A 17818-nucleotide genomic window follows, 5' to 3' on the forward strand; every position below is an offset into this window, starting at 1 on the left:
TGGTGTGGCTCCAGGACATCAAGGGCCCAGCTTGCACTGCTGCCACCAGGGTAGCTTGAACTACACTTAGTGTTCATGTAAAAATGTACACTCTATAAACTTGGGGTGGAGCAGCACGCCGACAGGACAGTCCTACAGGAGCAATTCTGTGTGAGAGAGAGATGGACAGACAGAGTGGATGGGAGGGTGGTCAGAACGACATTAGGGGTTGTACCTGATGTGCCAAAAGGGGGTTAGCGCTGTCATTTGCTGACTCGCACTCCTGCCACACAGGAATTATAGAAACAGTAGAATCCCATTTGTTTTTAATGAAATAACCCTACTGAGGAGAAACGAGTTAAGGACACAAAACAAATGACCCACTCTAGCACCAATACTATAGTTTTGGTTGAGATAGAGCATGAAATGGAGAAAAACATGTGATTCCTCCAGCTGAGGGAATGTGGCTTGATATGACATGCAATATTATTTTAGGTTCTGCTCTCTGACTTCCCTGAAAGAGGTCTAATAATGAGATGAATCTCTTGCTCAGAAGTCAGTGAAGAATTACTAAACCAGTAAAACACACAACGATGGATTTCCCTATGGCTTATATGTCTTATGTTATTACAAAACATCCACTCTATACCAGATATACCACAGCATGTGGGTGAAAGCCCTGAAAAGTCCATTCAAATTTTTTTTATGTATTTGTCACAATAAACTTTCAAATTCAATATTTTCAGAGGGTTTTATTTGTTAACAATCCCACATTATACAAGCAAATGTTTAGAATGAATACAATGAGTCATTACATTTACTCTACGTCCCAGTTCAATATGCATAGCCTATAAGCTAGTGGGGTGGAACTCTCCGTGGTGCTGAAAACTCACCATGCAAAGTAGAAGGAAAAAAACTCTTAAACATGTTATATGTACTATACCACATTACCAACTATTCTTTTAAGTGTCACATACTTATGTTTTTCATTTAAACAACTCTTACAATGTAATGTTCAAACAGGACAGAATTTACAAAGAAATGTTTTGTGTTGACGCACCAAGAGCCAAGAACTTACACCTCCTTTAGTTTAGCTGACATCATTTTTAAAGCTACTTATGTCAGCTGTTCCCTGAAAGCATGTAGGATCATGAAGAAAAACCATGATTTAATGTCAAAATGAAAATGAAATTGCAAACTACTGATGAACTAAACAAAGCAATAAATTCCCTCTGAGGAATAAATGAACCCTCAATAAACAAACCCAGTTTTCATGGCTCAGTTCCAGGAACATGTAAATGAGAAATCCATTCATCTGTGGTTGCTCTTTCTTCTCAGAACAATTATTAATCTGTGATTGATGCTGAGCTACAGCATGTGGCCTTGCAGACAAAAATACAAATGGCACAGTGACACCGTTACATTTTTATTGTTGCTGAATAAAGCCAAGAGAATGTTAAAACTCAGTCTGCTCAGACAGCAACATTCCTGATAAAATGCTGTACTGCCTCCACATTGTAAGCTGTGCTTCAGAGAGCACAAGCTGCAGTTTGCCTGTGGCTTTCACTCTAATACAGTACATATCCTTACTTAAGGATGTAGCATTCTCAGGCCAAAAATACATCTCCACTCACTTCTCCTCCCTCCATCCTTTGCTTTTATTCCTACTTCCTCTTCTTTTCCCCCTTCCCTCTGTTGCCTCCTAAAGCTGACTGTGTGCAGCTACAGATTGGAACTAACTTGAAAATGACTGCCCCTAGCTTACTTATCTGCAGGATAAGCCGAGAGGTTATTTTTGTGCTATACAGCTCATCAACAGTCATGAACTGCAGCCCTTCCTTATGATGGAAACTCGCAGAACTCAACTCGGTATCTGCCTTTTCCTTGTGTTGCACATATGTGAAATGTGACAAATTTGTAGGTCCCAAAAACTTAATGATTGGAAAGTGATAGGACTGTAACATGCACTCACAGTCTTTATCTTAATTCCAGTCAAATTATACCTTTCACAAAGGTGGTTCAACCAGCTATCAAAACACTGTTGCCATTACTGTTTCCACCAAAACTTTCTATGTTTAATGGGTGTGTTCAGTAAAAACAGGAACAATCATGGCTGTTTGTGTTTTATCAACTTATAGATGTTTGTTGATATTTGTGATTTTGGTGAAGATCAGATCACATTTCATGACCAACCTATGCAGAAAACCGAGAAACTGCCAAGAGTGCCATTACTTATTCATATGACCGCACAGTACCAAGAGTTAGATTACCTCCATCAGGGGTCCTGAGCTGGGCCCTTTGGGTCACCGACAGGAATGGGAAGCCAATCAATCACTAAGCAACTAACCCAGCCAAGCTGCTGCCTATTACAGTGCACCTGCTGATTCTCTTGTGCCATTTGAACAGAGTTTCATCTGAGACACTGACTCCATAGCAATAGATTTTTTTTTAAATCATTAAGAGACTCCATTCATTTGTGTTAGCTAAGCAGTTTATCAGCCCAGCCAGCAGAGCTGGAGAAAAGTGAGGTGATGGGGGTCAGAAGGTCAACTGACTGGAAGCATTGGAGCCGCATTTGGTTTAATGTATTATTACTTGGACGTTACGGTTATGTTAGAATGTCTTTTTTTCTATTCAATTTTATTTGTATAGTACCAAATCACAACAAAGGTCATCTCAGGACCTTACTATTATTATTACTACTATAGAGGAAAAACCCAAGAAATCTCCCTTGAGCAAGCACTTGGTGGTGAGGAGGAAAGTCTCCCTTTAACGGAAGAAATCTCCGACAGACCTTGGCTCCTGGTGGGCGGCCTTCTGCCTCGACCTGTTGGGTTGAGTGCATAGAGAGAAATGTACAGAGAGAGAGAGGACACACTACAGGAGAGAGGAGACAGTGAATGACATAATGCTGGTATACAGATGCATGGAAAAAGAAGAGAGGTTAGGTGAGGTGAGGTGGGGTGGGGTGGTGGGGGGGCTCAGCGCAACATTGGGGGCCCCCAGCAGCTTAGGCCTGTAGTGGCATAACTAACCCTGAGCCATGCCCCAACTATAAGCTTTATCAAAAAGTAAAGTCTAATCTTCTATCAGGCATATACACTGATCAGCCATAACATTATGACCACCTGCCTAATACTGTGTACACAGGAGTCAACGTGGCATCTGGTTGGCACTTGTGTCACTCTGCAGCTCGCTGTGCATTTTCTGTGAATCCATTTGCTTCCATAGTCTGAAAGAACACAAATGTGTTGACCATTGAGTGAAGAACATAGGTAAAAGGAATGAACTGTGGTCCTAAGAACAAGTTAGAAACAATTTTTTAGACATATTCACCAGCCTCCCCGCTCTAAGTGTAATATCACCACTACAGCTGCTGATTGTTTCTCTTCATAGAGACCAATGTATTTCTCATTTTCACCAATTTTAACAAAGATTCAAATAAAACACTCTTTTGTAAACTATGAGTGAAATTTAAAAGTTTAATCTACTGTAAATAAACCTTGTCATCAGTGAGCCTTGGCCACCCATGACCCTGTCACCAGTTCAGTTTGTCCTTACTTAAATACTGTCGGTAGGTACTAACCACTGCAGACTGGGAGATGCTCTGACCCAGATAGTTTGGCCCTTGTCTAAGTCACTCAGATGCTTACATCTGCCCCCTTTTCCTGCTTCTAACACATCAACTTCGAGGACTGAATGCTCACTTACTGCCTAATATACCCCACACACTGACAGGTGCCATTGTAACAGATAGTCAGTGTCATTTACTTCACCTGTCGGTGGTTATAATGTTATGGCCGATTTATGAATTTGCCTGTTGGCTTTTTAAATCCTGTTCTGTCCTTGTGGTTTCATCATGATTTCACAAATATTCTGTCACACCTATGAATAAAGGTGTGAAATGCCCAACCACCAAGCATTACCTGTGGGAGTGTGTAACTCAGTGCAAGGCACCGTGTAATCTTGCTAACAGTAACTGAACATTGATACACTACTGCCATCTAGTGCAGCGGAGCTGCTGTTTGACAACTACATTCAGCTGAAAGCCAGACGATCAAAAATAAATTAAAATGATTAAATGTATCATTTATAGATTATTAGTTTTGTTACTGTGGCTAAATAAATGTGTTACTACAGGAGTGTATGCTTGCACTTTGTTGCCTGAAATAAACATCAATAAAGTTTTTTTTTTTTAAATACAAAACTGTGATGGTGAAATTTTTCCATAAATGCAATGTTTATTTTAATGCAATGTTTATTTTGAGCTTCCAACATTTCTACAGTTAAAAAAATTACCAGCATGTGTGCTGCAGTCTTTTCTGTCTACACTAATTTACAAATTAAAGTAAAATGTATCAAAATCTAAAAATTCCCAATTGTATCTGAAAAACAAGGCAACTGAACACTGTACCTTTCTTGCTTTAGAATACTTGCTTTTAACAAACATACTTTTTTTGACAATAAACAGTAATGTTTTTAACAACGACGTAGGAACAGTGGTATATGTAGTAAATGAGAGCAAAACATGTAATAACTACTTAGTGACAATAAAGACCTTCTGACATTCAGGAAAGTAATGCCAGTTTTTACAAAAATATACTGTTTAAAACCACTTCCCTAGGGAAGCTGCTTCTGAGGTGGATGTGGATGACGATGACAGCGTTGCAATAGTTTAAATAAGACATAAAAATACATCTTTTGCAGGAAAATGATCATTCAGAGCCGCAAGTCTTATATCCACTTCCAACTTGTGGCATGAGTTAAATAAATAAGAGTTTAATTTTTTTGTTTAAAGGCATGTGTTAAAATGGTGACAACACAAAGCAACTCTCTAAAGAAAATTAGAGGTTGCCAGTGAGGGCTGAGTCCATGAGGTCATCATCTTCATTTCTCATATACATTGGACTGGGCCGGGATGGACGCTCTGAACCCAGCATGGACAACGAAGAATCTGAAGCTGAAATGGGTGACCTGGACCAACTATCTGCTTTTAGTGGATGCGAGGACAGCCCCATCGTCATCGATGACTTTTTCTTCTCTTTGTCCCGGTCCCGCTCTCTGTCTCTGTCCCTCTCCCGTTCCCTCTCTTTCTGCTTCTTTTTCTCCTTCTTGTGTTTCTTGTGCTTCTCCCCTGAGCTGAGGGGGATGGAACTCATGTAGTCCTGGGGGGGAAGGGGACGTATCGTCTGGTCATCATCCGAGCTGGGGCTGTTCTGGTGGGATTTTTCAGCCACTGAGCTGCTGCCTGACTCGCTCTCGCTGTCGTGGTTGAGTGGAGTGTATCCTGGTGATCTGCTGTGGCTTGGGGAGGAGCGGTCGTGCTTGGGAGTAGAACCACTGAAGAGGGGAGAAGCTTTGTGGCTTGAAATTTGGGGACGCATGGAGTCACTACATCCTTCCCCTGCTTTCTGAAGGGTCACTTTAGCCTTTATGCTTGGTGAACCACCATCAGGCTTGCTAATGATAATTTTAGCCAGACCAGTCGTGCCCACCCCTCCTGTTTTTGGGTCCATTAGTTTTTTATCCCCACTCGTCCCTGGCGGTTTTGTTTTTGCCTCTTTATCTGACTTCTCCCGCTTGTACTCCCCACTCTGGGATGGCACATGTTTGGAAGGACCCATGTTTGATGGGCCACTGCTGGGAACATTTCCAGCACCGACACCAGGAGTGGATGTGGAACAAGCTCCCCCTGCCGGTGGCCCTACCTCACACCCATCCTCCCCTACTCCTCCTCCACCTACACTCTTCAGTTTATCTATGACTGCCGTGAGAGATGGTTTCTTGTTTCGGCTGGGAGACTTCCCTTTGGCATTAGGATTATTTGCGTTATTCTGACCTGCCCCCCCACTACTTCCCCCTCCTCCTCCTCCTCCACCACCACTACTCCCATACTGAGGTTGGGAGCTTCCAGAGAGGGTCACTGAAGCAGAGGAGGAGCTGGAGGATGATGTGGATGATGTGGAGCCAGAGGAAGAACTCCCACCCATTGGCTTCTGGGAGCTCATGCCTCCACCAGAAGATGACTTAGACCCTCCAGAACTGCTGCCTCCTGAGCCCATTGGTGATTTAGCCTTGGATGAAGGAGGTGTTCCAGGAACCTGGGACTGCTGCATTTTCATAGGGGAGGATAATTTGTCACCTGAGGTACTGGAACGGGAGTGAGAAGGGGAGATGTTGGGCTTCATGTTGGGATTCATAAGAGACCCAGGAGGCTTGCCCCCCTGAGGCTTAATTTTATTTCCACTTCCAATTCCACCTCCAGGGCCTCCAGGTCCAGACAGCCCATGTTTGGTGATAGGGGAGGATCCTGGCTTGCCAACACCCATTCCTTGGGAGGACCCTTTAGACTGGGATGGCCCACCTCCACCACCTACTCCTGCACTCCCTGGCTTGGAGCTATTGCCTTGTGTCACTGAGCCTTCCTTAGACTTGATCTTCCCAGAGGAAGAAGAGTGAGAATGATGGCTTTTGCTGCTGCTGGTTCCCCCTGTTCCTCCTGTATTACTTGTGGCTGAGCTGCTGGAGGTGTATCCACTATGGGATGTAGTTTTTCCCCCTGTTATGGTCCCTTTTGGGATCTGAATTGTAATTTTGGGAATCGGAGGTGTGGCACCACCAGGAGGAGTTTGCGAGCGTCCTGAACTACCAGGAGACTTGGAACCTCCTCCACTTATGCTTCCCCCAGAGCCTGAGCCACCACTAGGGGGAGTGTATGGTCGTCCCCCTGAGCTGTGAGAGGGGGACTTCCCATCAGGGTCCACCTTTTTGCGCTTGGGAGGCTTATCTTTAGACTTTCCCTCACTGGATGGGGTCCTGCTACGTTTAACTTGTTTGCCGTCTGTTGAGCTGCTCCCCATTCCCACCCCAGAGCTGCTCCCTCCACTGCCCCCGTTCTCATCCTTTGCCCGTATGAGTCCCTGTTGCTGTTTCACTTTAGGTTCTGCACTTTTAAAGTCACCACATGTTGCTCCGAGCCCCATCATAAGAGGGCTCTGGGACCCTCCACCATGCGTCTCCCCCAAATCAGGAGCTTGCCCCAGAAGCGGTTTGCCACCTCCGCTGCCAGTGAAAACTATTCCCATATCAAAAGGGTCCTTCAGTGAGGGCTCTGGGGTGTTCTGCCCATGTGGAGTGGGATTCTGTGGTGTTCCTGATGGAGTATTCTGCTGGCTGCCTCCCACAAAACCCTTGACCAGGTCCATGTCTCCATCAGCACTGGGAGAGCTGTCATCAAAATAATTCTGGGAGAAGCCATGGCTTGAGGTCAGGAGGTCAGGGTTGAAGTCTGCAGCATCAGGAAAGAAGTTTGTGGAAGAGGAATCGCTGGTGGGTGTAGCAGCAGTTGCCTCAGCAATAAGATCAGCAGCATCTGTGAAAGGATTCTCATTGCTGTTGGTATTGAAAATGTCTGCTGAGTCAAATACTGCGCTGCCCTGACCTGAACTGGAAGAATCACGGATGGGAGTACCTAGGAGGCCTCCATCCTCCCCACCACTGCCCATGGGGTGCTGCCCATGGCCGCCACTACTGCCTTTTCCTGTCTGCTCTGGCAAATCTGATAAGATTTCTGTGATATCAGGCCCAATGCTATCAGAGCTGGAGAGGCGGACCATACGCGGTGGCACAGTGCCTGGTGGTTGCTGTTGCTGAGACTGGACATGAGACTGTGAATAAGGCATGCTGGGACCAGAAGGTGGTGTTTCACATTGGCTTGGTGCTGGAGTGATGCTATGGGGCGTGTCTAGGCCATCACCAGTTAGGTTAACATCAAAGATAGAATTCTGAGAAGCATCCACATCCATAGAAAGCAACTCACGGTGGAAATCATCTTCATGTGTGACTTGATGGTGCTGGTGATGCTGTGGCATGGAAGAGACTTGTGATTTCATGCCTAAACCACCACCCGCAGTTCCAGGCAACATGCCACCCTTTTCTGTCGTTCGTGGGCGCTTCTTCTTCCCCTTTGTGCTACCTCCAGGGCAGGTTCCACCCACGCCTTCAGTCCGTGGGGAGCCAGATGAAGAATTCTGTCTGTCTAATGGACTCGAACCATACAATGCAGCAAAATCTTGTGTGGGGTTATCTTTCAACAAGTTCATCAACATAGGATGATTCTTGGTATTGCTGGCAGGGGAGGATGTTGGCGGTGGTGTTTGGTGGGGCGGTGGTGCATTCTGGGAGCTGGGACTCGAACCCACACTTCCAGTTATCTGTAACAGACTTGTTAGTATGGGATTTTGGGTCACTTTGCTGTAGTCGTCAGAATGGCCTTGACCTTGCTGTTGTTGCTGCAACTGTTGCTGGCCAGCCACCCCTCCTTGTGTTAGGCACTCTCCTCCTTGGGCCTGTCTCTCTGTTCGGGATATCCCAAACAGAGAAGTAATTGGACCTGTAAAACTGGGTCCCCCAGCAGGTCCTGCCCCAGTTGGTGTGTTGCCCCCTGTGAGACCAGGCAGTCCCATGGGGTTAGTTCCATCGCCTCCTGCCATGTTGTAGGTGGGACTACCAGAAGGAGGCAGGTTATTCTTCACCATGATCTCCACTGTCTGTGCTATCAGTGAGAGGGCTGGAGTGTCTGCCTGGATTGTCTCCGCTTTCCTCCGAATGGCTCGCATGGTTACAGGAATGGACATGCATCTAAGGGAAGCAGGAGGGAAACAATTACTTACATCACTACTGGAAAACATGATGTCCACATTTATGCATTCAGGAGGAAATAACCTCACCTCTGCACCACCTTTGTGATAAACTCATCAGTGCAGATCAAAGCATCTGACAATCCCTTATATAGCTTGCAGGATACCTGTCTCGAGTCAATCACCTCCATCACCACTAGAGAGAAAAGAACTCAGTTTAGCAACAAGCTGCCACAGATTCTACAATTTACTCACTAACATATCACTGAAAAGTAATATAACACATAGGATGAATTACTGAGATTTTATAAAGGTTAGGGCTTACCACAGACTAATGACTCATTGACTGGGTGCTGAAAAGAGACACTGAAACTGGAGTCGGTAAGAGGGCATACTTCAAACTGCAGCAGGCCTGCACTGTCTGAGGAGAACATCAGCAAAGGTGCTATACTCATGAAATTTAATTTCATACATCAAACACAAAAAACAACATGCACATATAGCTTATTGACAAAATACAGCAAAACAGAAGCCAGATACTCACCTTCTTTGATGGCAGTTCGTTTCACACAGCTGCCAATCAAGGTGTTATAAGCTGCCTGGTAGCGGATGATATCCAACAGGAGTGGCACTTGTGCTGGGTGGCGGAAGGGGATCTTAGAAACCAGTGCTCCTTGAAGAGAACGGCCGTCTTGCACTGGGGCATCACCATTCAGGAAGTAACAGTGCTGTTGATCTGGTAACACCTGTGTAAGAACAAAGACAGCAATTTTCTTACACAAACATGATTAACAATTTGAAAACTGGTGTTTGTGTTGGCTGTGCATATATAGCCATAAAATACAATCTACATGTATAAAAAAAATTAATAGAAAACGTAAGAAGAAAAGGATTTTTAACATATTATGGTTATTAATACAGTTGGTATGGAAAGTATTCTGACCCTTTCAAGTTTTCCACATATTTTTATGTTTCAAACTCATCTTAAAATCTCTGTGCAGATTCTCAGTCATCCAGGTCATAGTAAGCTGAAAAAAAAAAAACTTAGAATAAATCAACTGGACTAGATTTCTAGGTCGAAGACATTTCACCTCTCATCCAAGAGGCTTCATCAGTTCTGACTGACTGGTGTTGAGCCGGAGATATTTATCCCCCTCGGTGGTGTTTCAGTCCTTTGATGGCCAACAATGTCCCTTAACGACTCAGTCTCTCTCTTGGATGAGAGGTGAAGCGTCTTTGTTTTTTTCAGCTCATCTTAAAATCAATTCAGTTAAATTTTTTCCTCATCAATCTACACACGATACTCCACAATGATAAAGCCATCCCCAGCTGACACTGGGTGAGTGGTAGGGTACATTGGAAAACTTGAAAGGGACTGAAAACTTTACATACTAACTGTATACCTTCTTAACTAAAAAAAACATATTAATATTAAAGACGTGCATAGCTGTACTGTGTGTGCTCACAGAATAAAAGTGCATGTTGTGTGAGGGTGGCGGTGTGGAGCTGCCCTCCTCTAGGCGCTGGAGCTGGCTCTGGACGATTAACTGGTAAAGAGGTGAAAGGCTGGGAGATGTCTCAAACACTGGGATTGCTAGGAAAACATGGAGAGAGGTTGATGTCCAGTTTTTTGGAAAAAATAAATCACACCATTGCCCTTTCAGTACATATGTATGACCTAAAATAGTGTTCATTAGGTAAACTTACAAGTAGCATTAACCATCCTCTGAATAAAGGACAGAGAGAAAGGCATGGGATGATTCATCTTGAGGAAAAAACAAGCTGGCAGGTCCACACAGTTGGAGTTGGTCACAGTGGAAAAGGAAGGTGTTCTAAAATACATCAAAAATAAAATAATCAGCTGTTGCTCTGCTCTTTCCTAGCTCTGCATTGGACCACTAAAATAACCCCCACACAATCACATTATTATGTCCGAGTGATATATTTATGCATGTTTAATTTTTGTCTGCACACTGGCAGCTTTTACAAATATATAAAGGTTGTTCATTTTGGGATTTTATACATTCCCTGAAAAACAGAGGTATTGTCTTACCCCTTGTTGTCCACTGGGTGGGATCCAGTGATGAGTGGAGCAATTGGGAGCTTGTAAATGGCGGAGGTACCCTCAATTGTCACAGACACACTGACACCAAGAGAGTGTGGCACTGCAAAAATTGATCCAAGTGTGCATAGAGACAAGTGACAGAGTATAATTACAATCAGCAAATTATATGGCTTGTAGCTGGCGTACATTGTGTTCCTCATCTTTTATATAGACACCTATTGTCTACATGCTACACGCACTTACCATTGTTGTCTGTTAAGTTGAGCTGTGTGCCTGTTCCCTCCTCAAATATGTCATAAGGGGACACGTAACACTGAAGAGTAACAAGATGGCCACCGCTCCTGGCTGTCAGCAGTCCCACACTACCATGAAGAATAGTCTCCACTGTATTAGCACTGGTTGCTAACCTAGAAAACAAGTCAAAAATGAATGCACTACAAAAAAGCTGAAATTAGACTTTTACTCCTATTATTACTACCAGTTAAGTCAATTTATAGTAAGTCACATTAATTGCACAGGTCACAGTCTGTTACCACACTCTCTAAAAACCACATGAATCTTGAGGACTTTGTCATTTCTAAAATCCTTTGAAATTTACTGAATTCTTCATTAGCTTGTAGCATTTCCTGGCATGATAGCATACAATGTAACAAAATGAGATCTTATATGGGGGTGGCTATGGCTCACGAGGTAGGCCAAGTCGTCTTCTGACCAGCAAGTTGGTGGTTCGACTCCTGGTCTCCCCACATGCCTAAGACCACGTTCACACTGCAGGCTGAAGTGACTCAAATCCGATCTTTTTGCACAAATGCGACCCATACCCGATTTCCTTATGACAGTGTGAACAGCACAAATCCGACCCAGGCCACTTTCATATGTGGTCCTAAATCGGATACGTATCCGATGTTTTGCAATGCGACTTCAGTCTGAACGGCCAGGTCGCATTTCATGCGCTTTTTATGTCATTGAAATGCGACAGATGTCACAATTCTGCACTGGAGGAGGCGAGGGGTAATAAAAAAATGGCAGACAACGGTGATTCAGGTGGTGATAACGTTTCCCTTCTCACTCGGAAAGTATTAATGAATTCTGTGTCCGTGAAGCCCCTCACGGAATCCCACCAGTCCTGGCTCCGACTCCGCACCCACACATTCCTCTGTACAGAGGTAGCAGCCACTGCTCCACAAAAGGCCATAAGCAATATTTGTGCTCTCCTTCTTCTTGATATTCTTCTTATTATTATTTCTTTATTTCGATTGCACATTAACTGGTACATCGCTACGCAGCCACATCCATTTTTATTTCTGCAAATACAGTACGCTGCGTCTGACGTCACGTCCTCTTCTGCGCATGCTGGTCACTTCAGGGCCGTATACCGTTCACACATGAGACAGATGGCAGTCACATTTAAATGACAGTGTGAACAACAGCCCAAAAAAATCGGATTTCGGCAAAAAAGCCAATCTGAGTATTAAGACCTGCAGTGTGAGTGTCCCTGAGCAAGACACTGAACCCCGAATTGCTCCCGGTGGCTTGACTAGCGCCGTTGTGTGGCAGCCTTGTCGTCATCGGTGTGTGAATGTGTGTGTGTGTGAATTGGTGAATGGTGTTTGATCTCCTGTAAAGCGCTTTGGCCAGTGCAACACACTGTGAAAAATGCGCTATATAAATACAAGTCCATTTACCATTTAAACTTACCTAAACATATGCATCATCTTGGTGAGATCAAGCTCCAAAGACTGCAGTGCTATATACATCTTGGTTTTCAGTTTGCTGGAACAAAGAAATTAAGTAAGATATTTAGATATGAGACAAAAACAATAATAATCATCAATGTGACATGGGCCATCTGTGTCATATAAGATAACTGTCTTGAACTGGGAGTTCTGGGATTCACTTTTTTCACAGCTCCAAAACTGCCTGGCTGGCTTCAAATAGACATGCTACAAGTCCACTTACTTGTCCACAGAAAGCTTGTACAAGTCAACCAGTCCCTTTAGATGTTTGGAAAACTCTTCAAAGTTCTTCTCCCTGATCAGAAGCAGGAGAAGAGCTGGCTTTAATAGCTTTCAAACAAATATAACTATTTCTTGCAGATGCTTCTAGCATCATTCCACAAACACAAGAAATGCTATAGTTTTGCTGTTTATCATATGGGAGTGTACAGTGAAGTGTGTGGTTTCTACTCACCTTAGATGCTGAATCAGCTCAGGACAGCTCTGTTACCAACAAAGGGTTATATAATCAACTTTTGAAGCCTTCACTAAGGTGAATGAAAGCTACTCTACTTTTCTTGGAGAACCACTTGATAAAATTATTAAATTGCAGTACACAGGTACAGAATTCATTATTAAAAATGGCTAACCATAGCTTTACAAACACATGCGGAAGTAAGAACAAACTAACCGTAGGGTTTTCTCCCTGATGTGCCACTTTGACATCCACTAGCTCGCCACTGGTGTCCAGCTGCACCTCCACATAAAATGCGTCTGATGTGATGTAGCACTCTGTCCCTGATGGGCTGAGGTGAGAGCCCAGCCTGCACAGACAAAACAAAACAAAAAAAAATTAAACACAAAATGACAGAAAAAGAGAAAGCACATTCATTGTCCTTGAGCGTGCAGTGACCAAATTCACAGTGGATAATTACAACCCACAATGATTTATGGGTAAACCACTCAGCCATTTATGGTCCTCATTCTCATCATCAAACTGAACATTTTTCATTTTCTGTTCTCCTCTATATCTTGTATTCATGGAAACCTTGTGATTCAGTCACTGCTGGGAGAAACCCAAGATGAGAAAACATGAGCAGAAGGAAACAAACTCACATGTTTTGTCGAGCAATGGATTCTAAACGATCTGTCATGGAGGGCAGTGATGAGACTGGAAAAGAAGGCAGAACAGAACATTTTTAAAATCACATAATGATCAACTGAGGCATGGTGCGTTCAATTAATGGAGGCAAAACTTTATAACTCCATAACTTCATAAAAATAAATAAATAAATAAATCTGTTTTCCATAAAAAAGCATGTTGGTAGCATTTTTTTCTTTCAGTCTAAATACAGTTTCTCCCTGTGTAACTGTGGAAAATAACCCACTGTAATGTAAACATTTGCCCTGCTCTCCCTTGTCTCGGTCTTGCAAGGTGCCAGCCTCACCTTTAAGTGCTCTCTGCAGGGTCTCCAGGCAGGTGAGCAGGAGATGGTGACCTGCTGTATTCATCGCACCGCGTTTCTCCTGGGACACAGTGCAAGGGAAAACAGATAAATAAGACAACAATTGAAAAAAAAGAGCTTAATCAACAGGATTTTATATTCAGTTTTTTTTTTTTTTTTTGTGCTTGCATATTTAGCACAATAGGTCAGACATTTAAATGGTTATACTACAGTTTCACCGGCCCAGATGGGAAGTTAAAGTAAAAACTCTTTTGTGCAATTAAGTGATTAATTACTGTGAATGCACATTAAACACATTGGTAATGAGTTTATCTAGTGGGTACTTTAAAATGATCTGATGAGGGTCTGCCAAATACACTGTTTCAGGATGCAAAGCTGGTACTGCTGGGTCACTATACATTATATGTTTGATATGCATGTTCATGGCACTTTTCAAGGTCTTCAAAAATCGCTAGTTCAAATGTAACTGGCTCATCTAAGAAGGTACAGAACTGAACTAATTTTGAGTGTGAGGAAAGTACTGCCATGGAATGAAGAAAATCCTTTATCCTTGTCTTTCAGATTTGTGACCTCCCAGTAGGACCTGCTGCCATGTTCCCCATTAATGAAGGGGTCACCTGCATTTGACCCATCATGTATACTGTACGTCCTGTAGCTTTTGCCTTGTGCTATTCAATCTGACTGAACTTTCACAAGAGCGATAACGACTCATTAATATTCAAGTGAGAATGTGTCAACTTTTTTTTTTAAATCAAGTATTGATTGTTGTCTTGTTGTGATGAAAGAATACAAGACACAAGCTACCTTTAGGAACTTGTTCCTGTCCTATTGCTGTTTGTTAAAATTTGCCTTGTCAGTTCAGGTCTGACCATTGCATCTGAGGGGCATCCAGCCTGTCTAGTTTCTCAAAGCACAATGAGGGGTGACACCTCGTCACCAGGCCCATATCAATGGGTTCCACATATTCAGGCAAGCTTCAATCTTGCACCCAGTCAGATTTCAAGTTCTGCCTTAAAAATTCAAACAGATTATTTTCTCTCAGACAACGAAGTCTCACCATGGCTTGACGCACAACCTTGCAGGTCTCCTGCCATGGCCGTGAAGCACTGTGTTTGGCATGAAGCCTCTCCAGCAGAGCAGCCATGCGACTTTGCTTCTCTGCTTCTACAAAAAAAAACAAAAAACAAATAAAGCAAAACAAAGCAAACACAAAAAGCATGCAATATAAATTAAATAACAGTCTAAATAAAAATGTAATTAGTACACATTCATGCAACTAAATTAAAATTCCTGGTTCATCTCATCTCTTCCCCCAAGAAAATAATTTTTATTAAATACAGGGCATGAGGTGTATACTGGGCTAAATGCAGGTTTTCCTGCATGTTCATTTCACTTTTGTTTTTAACATATGATTGATTAATGAAAACATTCTTGGCAAATGCTTTCGCTTTCGTCTGTCTATGTTTGATTGTGACATTTTGCATCTCTGTCTGATTGTGTAACCTGCTTTAGATGGATGCACATTGGTATAAATGTCTTTTATGATTTTTATTTATTTATTTTTCTTCTTTTATATCCTTTCTTTTTCTTTTTTGTATGGACCTTGAGTCTGCTAATAAAGGATGATGCTGATGATGATGATGATGATGATATGTAAAGCATCTGACACTCACAATTTTCAAATAGCTGATGAACATCGCAACAGAGAATACAATTACCATGTAAGGACACAACTGTAACCCACTGACTGCAATTCTTCATCACTAAGATGTTTTTTCCCCACAGAACATTACTGAAACTAAAATGGAGAAGAATACAGCAAGTAACCAACACACACACAAGAATAGGATGCTCTTTTTTATGATACATTCAGCCATAGACAAAGTACTCATTTGCAATTTTATTAGATTTTATCAGGTACACTTGGGTAAAGCTAATTCAACCATATAAACATGGTATTTTGTCTTTTAGAAGCTATGATTTGTGGTGCTATTGAACTGCATTGTGTTATACTGACAGGTGTTTGTGACATAATAAATCAAATCAGATGTTATGAAAATAGAATTTGGTCAAAATAAGTTAATATGGTAGAACAGAGCAAGAATCATATTCAGCAAAAAAAACCAACACATTTTTCCAAAGTAATATAATTTATGGGTATATATAATTTGCATTAAATAGTTCTAGTTTACGGGCAAAACACCATTTATGAGTACCCCGCAAATAGTACATGTAACATTAATGTCCATTAGTAGGAGTATCACAATGACTTGTCATGATTAGCATCTGAAACAAATGGACAAGTGCTTTATTATACATGTCCATTATTTCCTAATAATTTCTTCAGAAGTTCCTGGAAAGAACCACTAATTTGGTATTGACTCCATAAATAAGAGACAATATTTTGATACTATTATTTTAGTCAGCTCATTTAGTTGTGTTGAGTTTATTATTGCCTTCAATGTGAATTCCCATGAAATAGTTTGTTCACTTTAAACCTTGGTGCATATTTATTATTGGTAATTTGTTTGTTCATACATACGTTTCACATTTTATATGTTCAGCATACCTGCTATCTTCTGAATGAACGTCTCGAGGCTGTGCTAGGCTAACTATGCTAGACTGCTCAAACACATCAATCCGTCAAAATGAGCTAGTTACTAAGACTGCTACAAAATTACAGTTTATGCTGAAAATGCATTTATTATTCAAGGCTACTAAAAAATGTAATGTAAAATCGTGAGGTAACATTATATAACTTACAGAGAGATTTGTGTTTACTAAACGTTAACTAATGTTTCTACAAACTTGATGCTAGCGAGCTGCTAACTATTAACTAGCTAGCTAGCTAGCTGTTAGCTACACCAAAACAGGGAGCTACCTGCTAGTTTATCTGCCAGTGCCATAAACTTGCGTTTTGGGGTTTTAAAATCACCCACATAATAGATATAAATTCGCTCAATTAACATGTCAAAACATACCTAAAAAGCAATCGTTGACGTTACATAGTCGGCTAAATGGTAAAGGTTAGCTGTTAGCCGCACTTAGCCTGTCGACTTATCCAGCAAGCTACACTATAATAGCAAAAAACAAAAATCACAGTAAGCCAAACAAAAGTAATGTAGGGGTCATCTTCTTACCTGTTACGTCTTCGGGTCTGACCCGATCTCCATGCGTCTGACTCCCTCCTTGCTGAGCTGAGAGAGAAAGCTCTCTCGCAGGACTACTGCTATGCATAGAAACACCAGGCCCCGACGCCATTGTCCCCCCACTCCCGGCTCCCCGCTTCAGTCTCCACGCTTCCCCATCCGTGGTTCCGCACTGTCTGAGCCAAAAAGCGTAACGAACGCACTATGTCGTTGTTGATGTTTCCACTTCACATTTTAGTCCATTTTACGCATATCTGACTTCATCTAACTGCAGAAAAATATGTAACCGATTTTAGACTGACACACTTAAAATATGCTAAACCAAGTTTGATTTGCTGTCTGTGCACGTTCTCACAAATATTTCTAATTTTGTATTAACATAATTTAAGGAGAAACGTGCATTTGTATCGATATTCCCTTAAAATCAAAACACAAATCCCGACTGTTTATAAAAGACAGTAGTCTGTTGGAAACTCCAGGTGGCGTAAGCAGCAAGTAATGATTCACGATTTGCCAGACACCTAAGCACCAAAATCCCAAGTAAGGTTGAAATAATCACGTTAATTGACTTCAGAAACAGTAGAGTACTTTAATACAATGATTCTTCATTACTACAATTTATACCTTTATATCCTCATATAAAGCAGTCACATAAAGCAATGGGCAATTAAGCAGCATTTAAAGAAATTTCAAACAGTAACAGCAGTCATGTGCCTGCACAGGATACCACATACACATGTACACACATAAACACACCTGAGCCTATTGCACAGCTGAGGCTGCAGCAATGAGTGGTCTCTGGGGA

At 42.2% G+C, this 17818-nt stretch overlaps 1 protein-coding gene across 1 annotated transcript; it reads right to left on the reverse strand.

Moving 5' to 3' along the window:
• Window positions 1-4223: 4223 nt before the first annotated feature.
• Window positions 4224-17371, reverse strand: med1 (mediator complex subunit 1). Its single transcript, XM_020605258.1, has 16 exons — window positions 17005-17371; window positions 14922-15028; window positions 13847-13925; window positions 13515-13569; window positions 13090-13222; window positions 12874-12902; window positions 12643-12714; window positions 12382-12456; window positions 10927-11090; window positions 10672-10783; window positions 10326-10450; window positions 10085-10212; window positions 9163-9364; window positions 8944-9039; window positions 8709-8814; window positions 4224-8619 (listed from the first exon to the last, which is right to left on the reverse strand). Exons 1-16 carry the CDS (start codon window positions 17123-17125, stop codon window positions 4824-4826), a joined length of 5400 nt encoding a protein of 1799 aa, XP_020460914.1. The 5' UTR covers window positions 17126-17371; the 3' UTR covers window positions 4224-4823.
• Window positions 17372-17818: the final 447 nt, after the last annotated feature.

This window comes from Monopterus albus, unplaced genomic scaffold (assembly GCF_001952655.1).
Source record: "Monopterus albus unplaced genomic scaffold, M_albus_1.0 scaffold69.1, whole genome shotgun sequence".
Lineage (NCBI taxonomy): Eukaryota > Metazoa > Chordata > Actinopteri > Synbranchiformes > Synbranchidae > Monopterus > Monopterus albus.

Excerpts from the sequence above, each read along its gene's own strand:
- med1 (XM_020605258.1), bottom strand. The coding sequence starts at position 17,125 with ATGGCGTCGGGGCCTGGTGTTTCTATGCATAGCAGTAGTCCTGCGAGA. Across the intron at positions 13,223-13,514 it reads TCCATTGCTCGACAAAACAT|GCTGGGCTCTCACCTCAGCC; the intron begins GTGAGTTTGTTT and ends TTGTCTGTGCAG. Across the intron at positions 10,451-10,671 it reads CACCCAGTGGACAACAAGGG|AACACCTTCCTTTTCCACTG; the intron begins GTAAGACAATAC and ends GATGTATTTTAG.